The sequence below is a fragment of the Gobius niger genome (genome assembly GCF_951799975.1).
Source record: "Gobius niger genome assembly, chromosome: 10".
In the NCBI taxonomy this organism is placed as follows: domain Eukaryota; kingdom Metazoa; phylum Chordata; class Actinopteri; order Gobiiformes; family Gobiidae; genus Gobius; species Gobius niger.
Window position 1 is genome coordinate 28,889,703 of NC_136861.1, and position 16,460 is coordinate 28,906,162.

The 16,460-nt window shown below is 41.1% G+C and overlaps 1 protein-coding gene across 1 annotated transcript in view; it reads right to left on the bottom strand.

The window, feature by feature from the left end:
- The window catches only part of grin2aa (glutamate receptor, ionotropic, N-methyl D-aspartate 2A, a), a 255,558-nt gene that overhangs the window by 43,415 nt on the left and 195,683 nt on the right, over nt 1-16,460 (bottom strand). Inside the window, exon 6 of the mRNA XM_079564006.1 lies at nt 1,643-1,845. Within this exon, the coding sequence (XP_079420132.1) occupies nt 1,643-1,845 (203 nt within the window). The remainder of the gene's footprint in view (nt 1-1,642; nt 1,846-16,460) is intronic.

Sequence of the window (16,460 nt, forward strand, 5' to 3'; positions counted from 1 at the left end):
CCGGGGGCAATTCCATAGAGACCAACGCGCGTGTGTGTGTGTGTGTGGGATAAGTTGTTCCTTTAGCCAGCCCGGGTGACTGAATTTGCGCATGAATCTCTCCCGCCCTTTCGCCAAATGGACACTGAGGATGGGTGAGTGGGAATGGCGCTGAGTGGGAGTGGAGATGGGTTCTTGGGGATGCGGGGGGGGGGGGGGGGGGGGGGGAGCATTGGCCTGTGAGCGAGTGGACATGTGGATATGAGCTGCTCCTTGGAGATGCTTTATCCTCCGCCCTACTTCACTCTGAAATCCTGGATGGAAATCTCAGTCGGCTCGCGCTTGCTGTGGGACTGTGTTATGATTTACTGAAGCTGAAGAGTCATTTCAACCAAACTTGTTTTCCAACCTCTCGTCACCTGTCAGTCGAATCTCAGTCTGCCACCTTTACGTCTGAGTCAGTATCTTCTCATGTCTCTCTCCTCTTTCTTTATGCTGTTTAACCTTAATGGCATAACCTGAAACCTTCATGTTTTCACCGCAGCAGCAGAACTATCTCTTCCTCAGGCTCTTCATCTCCTTCTTTTCACCACAAAGACTAGACAATGTAAAATTATAGCAAGTTCTGCCTGGCTCTGGGTGAGTCGGGCACTTTGTTTTTTCTCCTCAATCAAAAATCATGCAATGGACCAACTTCCTAAAACCTCCATCTAGGGTTGCTGCAGTTGGTCAGGTCTAAGTTCAGCAACACTAGGTTCCCAAAGAATGACGTCAGTGGACTACCTGAACATCCTGAATGACAATGTTATTCCATAAGTTGATTGATTCTTCCCTGATGGCACGAGCATATTCCAAGATGGACCCCAGATCTGAACCCTATTGAGAATCTTTGGGATGTGCAGGACAAGGCTTTGTCTTAATTTTAGTCAAAGTGATATTTTTGACGACTAAAATTGGACTAAAACCAAATTAAAAGTTTTTCATGAGACTAAAACTATGACTAAAATGTCCAGATATTTTAGTCGACTAAAATAAGACTAAATAAAAATGAAAGGGAGAGACTCAAATCATCCAAACTTTTATTGACCGTCTGAAAGAGCCTCAGATCATGTAAATCCTCTGCCAAAGGATCAGCTCTGAGCTTTGTTCATGTGGAGCAGCTCCATGAAGCAGAGGAACAAGATTAAATATGATTATAATGAATATTATAAATATTACTATGACTAAATTAGTCTTAAATTTAGTGGACTAAATTGACATGCAATTTTAGTTGACTAAAAGTAGACTAAAATTGAAAAGATTTTTTCGACTAAATCTTGACTAAAATGACATTACATTTTAGTCAAAAGACTAAGACTAAAACTAAACTAAAATATGCTGTCAAAATTAACACTGATCAATACAAGTTTAGTTGAGTCTTGATGTTATTTAACAATTATTTGTGTTATAAGTGTGAGCCATGAACTTCAATACAAAAACCCCATTGAAGTATTTACATACAACGTAGGACTATCTTCATTGTGTGTGCTAGTAATGTTGCTAGTAATGTTGCCACTAACGGTCCATCAGCTTTCTCGCTGATGTCATGTAATCTTGGACAGGCCGGTATCTAAATGTAGACTTTGAGCAAAATCCAATATTATTTGAAAATGTTGTCACTTACTCCTTGATATGCTTTCTGCAGGGCACAGAGTTCCTCATGCATGTCCCGGTCAGCCTCTCCACGTCCTCCACTATCACAAAGGGCTTCTCCTCCAAAGTCACAATGGACAAATGGTTGTCGTCCAGCTCGGCATCACCGAAAGAGTTGAAGCGAGGCCACACCGGGTACTTTAGAGTCAGGCTGCGGTTATCCACTCTGCCCATCTGCACAAAAGAAGCAACGAGACAAATGTTAAACACAAACTAATCAATATCACATACACACAGTAAAATATCTATATAAAAATCAAGCCATTTAAAGACTGAACAGCAACCGACAATTGAACGCAACACAACAATAACATATCTGACCTCTCCAGCAATTCACAATCTGCAAAAGGTTATGTTTTGTCTGATAGTCACACTGAAACATGATTTGGCAATCAGCATAATGGCCTAATGGGACAGTAGGCCGTTTTTCACCCACACCAACCTTCCCTGCGATCAACTTGATAATTTCTTAAAACAAACTAGTGGATTCACATATCATCAATTACCAATGCAAACATATACACTCATTCCAAACACATTACTCACACATTTCCCAACTTTCCTAACACTTTTCTTCACAAGGATGAGTTTATAAACACATTTCCCAACTTTCCTAACACTTTTCTTCACAAGGTTGAGTTTATAAAGACATTTCCCAACTTTCCTAACACTTTTCTTCACAAGGATGAGTTTATAAACACATTTCCCAACTTTCCTAACACTTTTCTTCACAAGGTTGAGTTTATAAAGACATTTCCCAACTTTCCTAACACTTTTCTTCACAAGGATGAGTTTATAAACACATTTCACAACTTTCCTAACACTTTTCTTCACAAGGATGAGTTTATAAACACATTTCACAACTTTCACAACACTATTCTTCACAAGGATGAGTTTATAAACACATTTCACAACTTTCACAACACTTTTCTTCACAGGGATGAGTTTATAAACACATTTCACAACTTTCACAACACTTTTCTTCACAAGGATGAGTTTATAAACACATTTCACAACTTTCCCAACACTATTCTTCACAAGGATGAGTTTATAAACACATTTCACAACTTTCACAACACTTTTCTTCACAGGGACGAGTTTATAAACACATTTTCCAACTTTCCTAACACTTTTCTTCACAGGAATGAGTTTATAAAAACGCTTCACAACTTTGACTGCACCCAGGCCAGTCTTTTCAGTTAAAAATAGCACAACCACAATATAATTACGCCCAGAAAACCTTATTATCGTTCTCACAATCACCCCGATAGTAGTGTCTTTTGAAGCAGATTGGATTGTGTGCAGACGTTGCGTGATGTATAAAGGACTGATTGACAGCTATAATGAAGTGCTGCTGTCAGAAGTCAGGAGGAGGCAAATCTGGAGAGCAGTGGGGTGTCCTCCTGTCATCTGCACCGCTCTACACGCCAGCTGTCTCAGTGACACTTTTTTCTTACACCCAAATATAATGATATAGTGTCTTTTACATCTGTAATGCTTAAACAGGCTTTTCTCTGGGCTCTTTGCAGGGGGTACCATGATAAACCCAATGCCTAGGAAAATAATAGCAATCTTTTCTTTGATGTCAGTTTTGGTTGAATGCCACATTATTAGATTATTTTCTCAAATTTTTGGTTTACCTTTTCAAAGACTGGCCCGTGCTGCCTCTGCATGACTAATAGACCTTTTCCCCTGTCACCAACCAGCACAGCACGGTTGGACACAGCATTAATCTAGAGCATTTCCATATGTTGCCAGCATGTCGGAACAGGTGCTATTTTGGGACCATCTTCCACCCTGGACCAAAGCTACTCGAGTGGGTGATAAACATAATGTCAACAGACTGCTGACCGCTGATTTGTAGGTTTGAGGCTCTGAGGCATATACTGTACGCGACTGATTTGGATTAAACGTGCCTTGTTTTGGTCAATCACAGCCAAACTACAACATAGAAAATTAATCAAATATTCTGTTTTTATTTTTATTATTTTATTTATTGCGTTTTTTCATCATCATCCTCTTGTTCAAAAGTACAAATAAAAGAGTGTTGTTGAACCACTGTTGGTGTGGCTGAAGCACATCAACGCGAGCTGCACAAGATGAATTCTCCCGTGTTTGTGCTCGGCTTGCAGGTAAAGTTCATCTTTAGCTCGGCACACACTATCAAAAAGCAATATTTGCCCTGTGTTCGCCTCGTAGGCTGCGCACTTCCTTGGCTTTTGATTTTGTGTGATGAAACTTCACCACAATCAGTTCCCCCCCTGTGGGACTGCCCAAAACTACCAAGTACAACTACAAGTATAGAGAGAAGCGGTATCCTGCATGCCGAACCATGTGGAGCTGAGCTATACTGCATAGTAAGCACTCTGACTGGTGTAGTCAGGTCAATGGCCTTGCTAGGATCAAGCTTCACACTGGAACACCTACAACAATTATGCGGCACGGATCAACATTAAAGGGATAATTCAGAATTTTCAACATAGGGCCTCATTGCCTAGTTATCCAGAGTGTTGTTGATTTCTGTAGATACATTTTTTTAAATTCATGCAGCATTCCTATATTTGGAGAGTTTAGAGGTGCTAGGCTTGTGCTAGACTAGCGCATGTCTATGGTAACTAGTAGCCTGCATTAAAAACAGTCTGACCCAAGCAAAAAGTGCACCTGAGGCAAATCACCTATATCACCAGACTACCCATATAAATGTCTGTGTTGACTGAATAATGTTTGAAATATAACCATTTTGCATTTAAAATAACTTATATTTGAGCAGCATCAGCTTCCTGGTTGTAAGCTACGCAGCGGCGGAGGGATCTGCTAGAATACCGGATCTATAGTAGTTTGTTTACCTGCTGCCGGCATTACTACACGTGGAATTCACAGAGGAGCTTTCTACAAATCAGATATGGCAACGTTTGGAGAACTACCCCATGACTTTGAAGAGGTTTTTAATGCAGGCTACTAGTTACCATAGACATGCACTAGCCTAGGGCCACTAAACTCTTCAGATATAAGGACTGCATGAATTAAACAAATACATATATCTCCAGAAATCAAATACACTCAATGAGGCCCTATGTGAGAAATCCTGAAATATCCCTTTAAGCTTTTTAAATATTGATTGTGAAAAAGGCTTCCTATTTTAGCCGGATTGAGAACATAGGGTAAACATCTGAATGCATTTGACCGACACCCTTCATTACACATGTTGCTCACGTGCCTCGGAGAATGCTTTCAATGACAGTATAATGAAACATGGCACACACAGTAGATGCATTGCAATAAGCGAGGGAATATATGTGTCCTGAATGGTAACACATGGAGGAATACAGTTTGATAGCGCTGCTACTTATTAATAATTCAGTGGGTTTTCTGCCTGGTGCCTATAGACCTCTGCTACCTACTTACACTAGCTACACCTGTCAGTACAGCGTGTGCACCTATTCCTGTAGTATTTATGCATTTTTGAATGGAACCAACGGCGCTGAAAGGAACACAGAAAGGCTTTGCTCCATAGTTAATATTTAATGTTACAGGAGCCAGAAAAAAAGGCAAAACCGCAACCACACATCCACTCCGAACCTTCTTTCCTGCTCTGGCACTCACTCCCTCTCTCCTGATCTCAGCGTTCAAATGTAGTGAGAAGCACAAAAGGCTTTTACCAACAAACTTTTAGCATGCGTGTCTTGTGGGCAAACACTTGTCGTATAAAAGTTTGAACAAACGGGAACAGGTAAGAGGGCTGTTTTCTTGCTGAGTGAAGAAGAATAGGGAAATGAAAGATGTACAAGGAAAGTCACTCTCTGACCCCATGTCACTTCCACCAAGCAAAAATATAGCGGCAAAAAAAATATCAGAGGAAAGCGGGATGGTGTGCGAAAGTCAAGGACAATGACTTTGTTGAACCTCATCCAGAGCAGCTCCTGCAGGGTTTGGAGTCAGTGCAAGAAACTTTATTTTCGCATTTGATTTGCCATCGCCAACATTGAGAGCCAGCTAAAATGAATACTGGCCAAATGATAATGTTTTTCATTTGATGTCATTTCATTGTTACAGATCTAGAATGGGTTTCAATCATAAGACACCCTAACCCTAACTTCTTTCTTTCTTTCTCTTTTTAGACCCCAAAACAGTTTTAATATCTGAAAAGGGTAGATTCTTTAGTACATTTTGCTGATTCACAAAGCTTTTGACCTGGTTTTTCGTTCATCTCTCTGTATTAGCCTTTAAAGGAGTAGGCCACTGTTTTTACCTAATACCAGGAGTAGTTCGAAATCCGCGCCGTAATATCCTCACTTTACTGTGCAGAAGTCGAACTACTCCTGGTATTATTACGCCTTGCAAAACGTGGAAGAGCTTGGTAGCTTCCATCTTGACCTCGTTTGGAGCTATAGTGGAGAGGAGGAGAGAGAAATGCTAACGCCGTCTGTGCTGTGTTTACGTGGTTGAAGGCACGGGGAAAGACCAGACAGGTATAAATGAACTCGTCTAAGCTAAGGTAAGAACATATCTCAGTATGTAAAAAACGGTGTTTTTAAGAAATGTACGTATTCACACAACAGACAATATTACCAAACAACATGGCTATGCTTTATCCAGTGTTGTTGGACACCTTAGCCTTGATATTTCTCCGTAACCAGAAAATACTCAAGACTTGTTACATGTTACAAGATACGCTGCTGCAGTGATAAAGAAAGTATAAATTTAAGTAATAGGAATAGTTCCTTTGATGTACATATCAAACAGTGGGCTAGTGTTTTGAGCCCAAAAAGGACCAAATATAAACTATCATTGTAGTACTTGTTATTTTATTATGAATATATTATTATTATTATTATGAATAAATCATTTCTAAGTTAAGTTAAAGAGACTAGAGGCATTTTATACACACTACTGCCACCTCAGGTCTTACGCGTAACTGCAATACCTATATTAAGCTTGTGCATGACGGCACTTTGGACCTGAAGTAACAACTTTTTGGGTGACAGCGCAGGATTTTAGAGGCAGGTCTGGGCATTCTGTACATTCTACACATTAAGACATGGCTGGAACATGTAGGGGGATGAAATTACTTAGTCTTAACATTTTTAAACTCTGTATAGTCCCTTTAAGGTTGTTTAAGGTTGTTTAAGGTTGTTGTGACCCAGTTGGTGTATGAGTGGTCAGCATGGCGCCTTTGCTTTCCATCACAGTGGTGTCTACAATGCTACAGGATCAATTGTTCTCTAGGTTTTCTGGTGAGAGGCTCCGTTCGCGGTGAAAACCTTCAAACAATATCCTGGAGCGTCCTAGAGACCACTGTGATAGAAAGTAAAGATGCCATGCTGACAACTCATGAAGCCGCTGGGTCACTACGAGGTCAAACACACACAAATATGAACTTTTTTTTTCCCACATGAAAAGTTGCGCAATGCACCTTTAAGGCAAACTTTATTGATCTCCGTCGGGGAAATTTGTTCTCTGCATTTGACCTGTCAGAGCAGTACACAGCCAGCGTGGGCCAGCGCTCAGGGATCCGTCTTCAGATGTGGAGCCAGGCCAATGGTCAGAAACACCTGGCCGGAAGACTAACATGTTTTTTTTTGGGTAGAGGAAATCGGAGTGCCCGAAGGAAACCTACGCAGACACGTGGAGAACTGATAATATAACTTAAAAGAAAACAAATGAGAATGTGAATTTACTCACTCTAAGAGACATAGTGTGGTTTCCTATGTCTATGAACTTCTCTTTTCCTCAATTTTGTATCTAGAACAACTTCAATTTACAGCAAAAAGCGCTTCATTAAAAGTCTTCGATCAAACATTTTTTCCCCAACAGCCCAAAGAGTGAAAAGCGACACCATTTTCAAGTATCCACACGTACAACCACACACACTGTTGCCGGCATTCCTGGATAAGTCATTAACCGACGAACCCGGAGGAAACCGGAATTAGCATTTTAATTGTTTTGCTTTGAGTACTTTCCTATCCGTTTGACGGGGATTAGGGTCTTTTCGCGGCCAGTACTCCGGGCTCTCTCTCTCTCTCGCTCTCTCTGTCTCTCTCTCCATTCCCCTGTCACTCCGGTGCATGTCGGAAGTACAGGACTGAGGTGCTTTTTCCACTGTGTCACCTCCACTCTCCAGGGAGCGCTAGCATTTGTCTATCTCTCTTACCCCAGCTGTTCTGCATTTCACAAGCCACTGAGCTCTACATGGCGCACACACACACACACACACACACACACACAAATACATACACGTACGAGTGGATATATACAGTATGCATGTGTGTGGCTCTGAAGGCAAAGCGCGGACCGACGTACACGGGAATTGGGAATGGTAATGGCGAAATGAAGGGGGAATTTCTGCATAATGTAAGAGCTAGGACTTGAGTGGTGAAATGCATGGGGGGGAAATGCAACACAGCACATTATGGCCGTTTCCACTCTTGTGTACTTAGAATAGGTGCCACGTTCAACCCACACCAAAATTGTTGTTTTATGAGCCATTCGGAGTTGATAAGATTTGAAAAAAGGTGGTCCATGAATATTCGATCTGAAAACATAAATTGTGACCATATACTGGCTGCATGTGGGAATGTGCCTGGTACAGGATAAGTCTGTACGACATCTCTGTAAAAAACTTTTCTCCAAGTTACATTTGAATAGGACTAAACCAAACCTAGATGTGCACTTTTTATTTTTTACATTGTTGCAGAACCCCAGAGAGTACATTATCATTTTTTCGTTCTCCTTGAGAAGATTGTTGGCAAATGTATAGAGGGAAATTCCACAGTTACCATGGAGATCCGCCATCTTTGCAGCTGTTAGTGTACATTTCCATAGACTAACATTAGCTAAAAACAGTATAAAAAGTGGTGAAAATAGCTGTGGAATGACTGCTGGTAAATACGTCTAACACACTGTGGTGTCCAATTGTCTGAATGTGAACAATAACTCCAGTATTTTAACTTTTAAAATCTCCATTAGGTTACAATTGCTGCTAATGCCATAATTCCCGAACGCTATAGCTTTCTGAAGCAAATGTACACCGACCTGATTCACTGATGATTAATAAAGAACTTAATCTGTTCTTTTCTAGTCTTAAATATTCTTAAAATACGTTCTTATAAACAATTATAAACTTAAAATGCAATGGTTGGTTTCAGTGGTATAGAAAATTAACCACTTCGCAAAACTGCAAGTCTGTAGTTTTAGCTTATTGTAATGATATTGCAAGTCTTGTATCTTGTTATACATACTTGCTACACATACTTTTCATTCATATTTTACAAATGATCCAACCCAACATTATCAGTTTGCTAAATATCATAAAGCTTTGAAAATGAAAACAAATGTCTTGGCGCAAGACAGGGATGCCCCTTTGCCCCCAAACTCTTCGATCTCTCTTTCCTTTATAATTAAAAAAGCAAGAGGTGAAGAACGCTGGCAGAACAGGCCGCACTGCTTATCCCATCCGGTGCTGTACTCCAGATATCACACAGAGCAATTTGTGAAGGGGCCGTGGTGTGACAGAGGGGCCAGTGGGAGGTTACCGAGATAGGGCCCACGGGATTAGCGCATTATAACATCCCACAGCAGCTATCCCATCGCATCACCGTCCTCCGACAGATTACGAGCCACTTGGCAATGAGATGACACTTTTGGCCCCGCAGAAGCGCATTTCCCCCACCACCGCGGCTTTTGCTTCACCGAAAATACTCCTCTGGTTGAACTTTAGACACTATAGGACTTTCTCTTTTTATTGCTTTCCTAAACTTGTGTGTACTCGCCAATAGGTTGTTATTATTACACCACAAATTAGTTTCACAGCCTATCATGTACTTATCATTTACAATTTCAAATAAAGGGATGTATGTTTTGGTTTTCATAGAATTGAACAGGTCATGCATTTTACATACTGTGCATATGAATTTCAATCAAAATAAAGTGTATCAAATTACAGCGCTGCCACATCAAAAACATTAACTCCCAGTCGTCACAAACAATCAAAGCAGAATAGGTTGTCCTACAGTGTACACAGTGTCTTCATGGTCACGTATAAATTAAGATCCAATAATTTTTTCATGAAGGTGTCCAAAAGTGGTGACAATATGCTATGTCAATATGCTATGCTATTTTTCGCTTCTACTGCTGTGAATAAATATCCATATGGACCCGATTTCGACTTGACTTTATTTGTATGTGAAAAAGAAGTTTATATTTGCCAGAAAATGGCTATAAAGAGTGAAAAACTGTTTCCCAAAAGATTCTATTTTCCCCCTTGGCGAAGCCACGCCCCCTTCTATGGCGAGATGCCATCCGTATCTATTGGTTGTTTTCAGGTTATAGAATGTGATGATGTCACAGGAGCCAGTGGAGGCAGGAGCCAGTTTTTCCTATTAACTGCATTACACGTTCATAAGTCGTATCTAAAAAGACAATTTATGAATTACAAAATGATCATTAATATCAGTCACTGGGTCCATGATCTCTCTGTACAAGACCAACAATGTCCTCAGAAACATAATTTTACCTCTTCAGAATGCTGTGACGTCACCTGCAACCCAGCAATTACGAATTAAAAGCTAATCCAAGTTTCATTCCTCGGCTACATGTAAATATAGTTTATTGGTTGAGTTTATTAGTGTATTTGGTAGGGACAGTGCATGTTAATGCACAAGCCACACCGAATTGTAGCCTTAGGCTAATTTCCATCCGTCGTCCCCCATGCACACTCTCAAACACACTCTCATTTATCCTGGCCTTTTGTACATGCTTTAGTGGTAGGGGAAACCGAAGTACCCGGAGGAAACCTACGGAGACACGGGGAGAACATGCAAACTCCACACAGAAAGGCCCCGTCCCTGGTGGGAATCGAACCCGGACCTTCTAGCTGTGAAGCACGAGCCTTACTGTTCAAGTCTATATTTATATATATATTATATATTTATATGCTCAATTTCCAAGTCTAAACAACAGTACAACCCTCCAGGAAAGGATCATTATCTAGACATTGGTCCCCAGTCGCAGTGCTGTGGTCATCCACTGCACTTGACAGATTGCCACAGCAGAATTTACAAAGGGTCAAATGCAGATGATATTTTCTTGCTATTGGCACAATAAAGTCTGCCAGTCTTGTTGCATTTAAGCAGCGTCAAGACATGGCACATCTTGTGTGTTAATAAAAGAAAGTATAGCTTTGGTAGGAAGTTTGGACGGACAGGCACTGATTAAAAAAGTGTAGCATTCTGGTATTTTATCCTTACATACGCAGAGGCGGCTTTGTCGGCGCACTGTGCAAAGGTACCCAGTATGTAGCTGTAAACACACAGACTGTGAAATTGATCAGTAGCTTTCCGCTGTGCTGCAGAGTCGGCGCCAAAGTGAAAACGTAATTGGGATCTTTCCCTCTCTCTCTCCCCTTTCTCGCTCTCGCTTTTTCTTTCTCGGTGCAGCTGTCCCACCCATGCGCCAAGAAATCAGCCCCACAAAAAAGGAAAAAAAAACACACAGAGACTTAGATAGACTTCCAAAATGATCAAGAGATAAAAATTCAGTAACTGCACTAAAATATGGATATGTGCTCAAAATATAGTAAAAAAAAAAAAAGTGTCTCCTTGGGGATGTGTGTGGAAGACAGGATAGAAGAACAGATCACAGCAATACAGAGACAGATGGGGCTGTATCGCACCAAAAGCTGGAGAAATATATACACGAGAATGGGACAGCGAGGTCCACCTGCAAGTGCAAGGTGCTAAGCTCTTCCCCAACATCAACAACTGTGCTTCAGGAGACCTACAGTGGCACTTTTGGAATGAGTTATGTTGGCACCGGTTCCAGGGGGTTGACAGAAGCACAGATGGTGGACTCGTGGGCCATTCGTTTTTGTGTGGACAAACAGAAGTGGGGCCGTTTGTCATGGGTTGGTGATTTGGAGGCACGCTGTTGTCCAGAGAGAGCAGATTGGAGCATGATGATGCATAAAAGTCAGGGAGCAAGAGGTTGGGCGTCTCGGGAAGTCAATTGTGGAAGGTGAAGTGCGTTCGCTTCGTAAATACCGTGTTATAGAAGTAGCCGTGGGGAAATTCCACACGGTATAACCTAAGTTTTCTTTACTTGTCAATCACTGTTACCTCTCAATGAAGTCATATCAATGAACTCTCAATTTCCTCTCCTTCACAACTCTCCTCCAGCTTGTTTCCACTTTACTTTTGAGAGTCTACTCTACGCAGCCAAGTGTTTCAATTCAATATACTCCAATGAGTTAGCAAAGTACTCAACTGGACTGTTTTTTTTTTTTCATGTCTTTTTTAATTGAAGATGTTTCGCCTCTGATCTTAGAAGCATCCCCAGTTCCAAGAGCCCTCTGGTCAGTGCTGGTGAAGTGTCTGGGATGAGAAGCACATGATTGCTTTATGAAAATGAATGACGTCATAACGCTCTGGAGTGAGAGGCGAAATCTGTTTGAGTGGCACTGTGGAGTTATGACATCTGCATTGGATTTTCTAACTTTGAATTGACGAGGGTTTAATTTAGAATGAAAATGATTCTTACTTGTTTGGAACTATATGTAGAGTATTGCTACTACTTTCTTTCTTTCTTTCTTTCTTTGAGATGCTAGACCAGAGTATCCCAGAGTTGACTCCAGCCGGATGCCTCACTGACACCTGGGCCTGTTCAGATGATGGGCCACAGGCGTGAGCTTCCATGGAACTCGTCTGGAATGAGGGGAGTGACCCGATTGAGGAGCAATCATCGGGTACTACAAGACTTGACCAGGGTTGTTATAATGGCTTCACCGGCTACAAAAAAAACTCAATGGGGATATGCCTAAGTGCTTAAGGCGAGACACTGCAGGTGAATAGAGAAAAAAAAAAATGTAGAGATATCAATTTGAAACTTTTGCTGAACATCACAGATATAAATATAAAGAGAAAAATATGTATTGCATTTTTTCTGTCATTTTATGTTTTCACAAAAAAATAAGGCATTTTTAGCATTAAAATTGTCCAAATTCCCTATATTTTGGGCAACGAAATCAAAATAATGAATTGAGCCAGATTAAATTTTATGGTTTTATTTTATTGACATATTAGTAACTAGCAAGATTTAACTAGGGGATTTTGGATATTTTGTTTAGTTTTTCAATAAACTAATCATCTGTGAAAACATCTGTAAAAACTCATATTTCGCCTGTTTTTTTGGTTTCAAAGCTGAATAAATCAGGCTAGGAATTAGATATTAAAAAATCCCTCTGAAAAAACCTTCAAAATATTGCTAGGTCTCAGACTGGAAGGTTTGGAGTCTGTGGGAGCTTCTATAAGGGCTCAGGCTCTGCCCGTGTGCGGCTTTCTCTCATTCAGAGAAAACCAGCCCTAAAGTTTTGTAGCGACTGCGCATGCGCCGCCCGTTCTTCGACTCTTCCGCACCAGCGTCTCGTAGGAGGAATAATACCATATTTGGGTGAAAGCGTCATCACGGGAAACCCTTCGCAGGACACGTGGATGTAAAATCTGTCAATATTTATGAATGAAAACCCGCTTGAAACACGGCGTTTCTACGCAGCGCAGCAGCTACTTCCGGGTTGCCGCGCCTCGCAGACAAAACATCATAAAATAAACATCATGCGGGGTGAATTTTGTCATTTTTATATCTGACATGAAAACTAAGATGTAAAGGGAGGAAAATAGATAAAAATCTCCATTTCCACCACTGCGTGTCTCGCCTTAAAGAAACGTGATCCAATCGTCCTTTGTCACATTCTGCAGATGTTTCAGCGAACCATTTTGGTCTTCTTCAATTTTCCCCATCCACTGCTTCCGTGGTCCACCTTCCTGTTTCTTGCCTTTTGGCTTCCATCCTAATAAAATCCTCTGAATCCTGAAATCGTTCATCAGAATAGTTCTTCTCGAATACTTCGCTCTTCTCTTCGCGAACACACAGGATTTTGGGGCACGGGCATTTCTATCTTAGTTCTCCAAATGTCACACGATCTTTTACTTCTCGTTTCACCTTCCTCTCTTTCTTAATGGTCCAAGTTTCCGAACCATATAAGAGTACACGAAGCACTAGGGACTCTATATCGTTGCAAGTTCAGCGGCTCGTCTCCCGAAGTCAGCAATTTTCTGGCTGATCTCTCTTTGATGTTCCCCGTCATCTTTTATGATCTGTCCCAGGTATTTGAATTGTCTCACACACACTCATAGTTTTGCAGTGTTTCGAAGCAGTCCGTGTTGCAGAGCTGGAAGATAGATGGATGGAAGATTCTTTTCCGGTCTCCCACCGCTTTCGTTTACTACAATACTACTACAATAATTAAACTTATACAAAGGCTAAACATTGACATTACTAAAGAGAAGACGACGTTTGATACAACTCCCGATGTATGAACCCAGAATGACCGATGCCGCAGACCGTTGATCTTCAAATTTCTTGCCGTTTGCCTTTGAGTGAGAAAAGCTTGTTTACAGACCAGAAGCAGGACATCGCGCCGTATCCCCGCTGCGTACATGGAGCGTGAGAATCGCTCAAGGAAACCCGGAGCCAGCGTAAGCAGCCAGTTCGCAAAATAATTATTACAAACAGCATGGGATTTGAGCTTGGAGAATCACAATACGGAGTGCAGCGTGAGAGGAGAGGAGCGCACCTGTGTTCCTGGTTTGGAGGAGAATGTCTAAGTCTGAGCGCTATTTTCTCTTGAGTATTCTTTGTTTTTGTTTAGTTTTTTTTTATTTCCCCCCCACACACACACAAACACACTCCGTTCACACATAGAGAAGAGCGGGAGTGCAGAGCAAGAGCAGGGAATCACTTTGCCTGACATAATTCCGCCTGACAGGAGTGACAGATAGTGTTTTATGACTGAGTGACTTTCTCCACGCGATTATGGACTCATTCTCCCATAATGCAACTAGCCGCGGTGATAACTGGCCCGAGACTTTTTTCTGATCATTCTTTTATTTCATTTTTTCCAAACTCTAGCATTTTGCTTGTGTTCATATGAGGCTCGTCATATGGTACGACACTTGATCGGTATACATTTGTGAACTGTTGTAACTTCATGACACATTTTCAGCCTGTATCTAACCATTATGCCTCTGTCTGACCAGCATCTTTTAAGTTATTATAATAAAACATGTCTTATTTTGTGTGGTCAGGCCCATAACCTAAGGCCTCTTGGAATATTTGATGCTTTTCATTGTCCCTCACATCAAAGATTGCGTTCTGTTAGCGTGAAAAAGCAAAGTATGCCGCATAAGAGCAGTTTTTTAAAGGAGATTGTGGGGTTGTGGTTGGTGTCAACAGCCGATATGAGACGCGCACACAGGAGCGCTGACCCCTGACCACCTCAATAACCAGAGACTTAGCTTTTTATTATCTGCGGTTTGAGGCGCCATCACCGACAGCAGCAGTCTATAGGCCAAAGACACAGAGATCCTTTGTGTCATAAGGCAAAAACCAAAGGGAAATTCAAGTGGGAGGATCAGCTATTGTATGGTGGAAAAATCCCGAAGGTTGGTTAGGATGGTTTATTGTCTCTGTAGGCTCCTCGCTATTAATCGCATCTTTCGCTGCCGCTGGGGAAACCTGCTAAGGGAGCAGTGGTTGACTTCGGTGCAGTGGCCTGTAAACCCATCTCTATGTCTCAAGCGAGGTTTGATCGGGAGTGTCATTGTGCATGTTTTTTTTTTTTTTAAGAAACCAACCCAAAAACTCCACACGGAAAGGCAGCACCGGGAAAAACTCTTGCCCACATGCAGAATTAAATCGCACCATCTTGAGATTTTAGCACGAGGCTATAGACTCTTTAATTGTTTGTAAACATTCGGGGCGTAGCTGGAGGCAGGAAGTTAGATTCCTATCTATTTCCATTGGAGCTGTTGTCATGGTAACGATAAACAAATGTTTAACTGTTTTTGGAAATATCAAATAAACCTTATTTTATTGTCTCAAATGTCATTCCTCTTGGTCTTGTACCTTCAGCCACAACAAGACCACATGTTTTAGTTGTAGTTTTACACTTACAATCGCTAGTTTTAGTTTAATCTTATTTCTCTTGATCACTTCCTGCCTCCAGATGATGTCACTGATGATGTCAGCAGTTAAAGGGTCTATAGCTCTGCTGGGAGTAAGCAGTTTGGTCCATCACTTCATAGTTGGCACAGGAGTGTACTAATTATCATTTTGTACTGGAATATTCAACCTCTTTTACCATAAAGTTTGGTGTAGTATCACTCCTAATGTAGCTGCTATGTGATATATGAGTAAAGGAGTTGATGGAGGCGGCAGGGCTGTCACCATAATTACTATATCGACTTATCGTTCAAGAAATGACAGATAGTCAATACATTTGTGGAAATATTTATCGTCAGAACATTTATTTGCTTTTTACCCCAATTTGTTCGATTGTTGGACTGTCAATGGTTGTGTCTCATTGTATTTCATGTTTATTGTGGGATATTGACAGGACTTTTTGAGAGAGCCTGTCAGTTTTAAGGAGTTAGTTTCTGTTGCATTACAGGGTCTTCGTTTATCGTGATAGTTTCCTACCTCGATATATCGAACTTTAGATTTTGCGTGTCATGGCTCGCATTCAGCAAAGTCAGAACCTGTGCTTCCTGTATTTTCACACTGCATTTAAGGTTAAGTTTAAGTTTAAGTTTAATGGTTTTGTATAGCCCAATATCACAACAGAAGTCGCCTCACAGGGCTGCACCAAACATTAAGGCAATAAAACAGAACAATAAATATGACAATTAAAAGTTCAGGTGAATCCAGGCAAATATAATGTCCATGTCAAATGGCAAAAG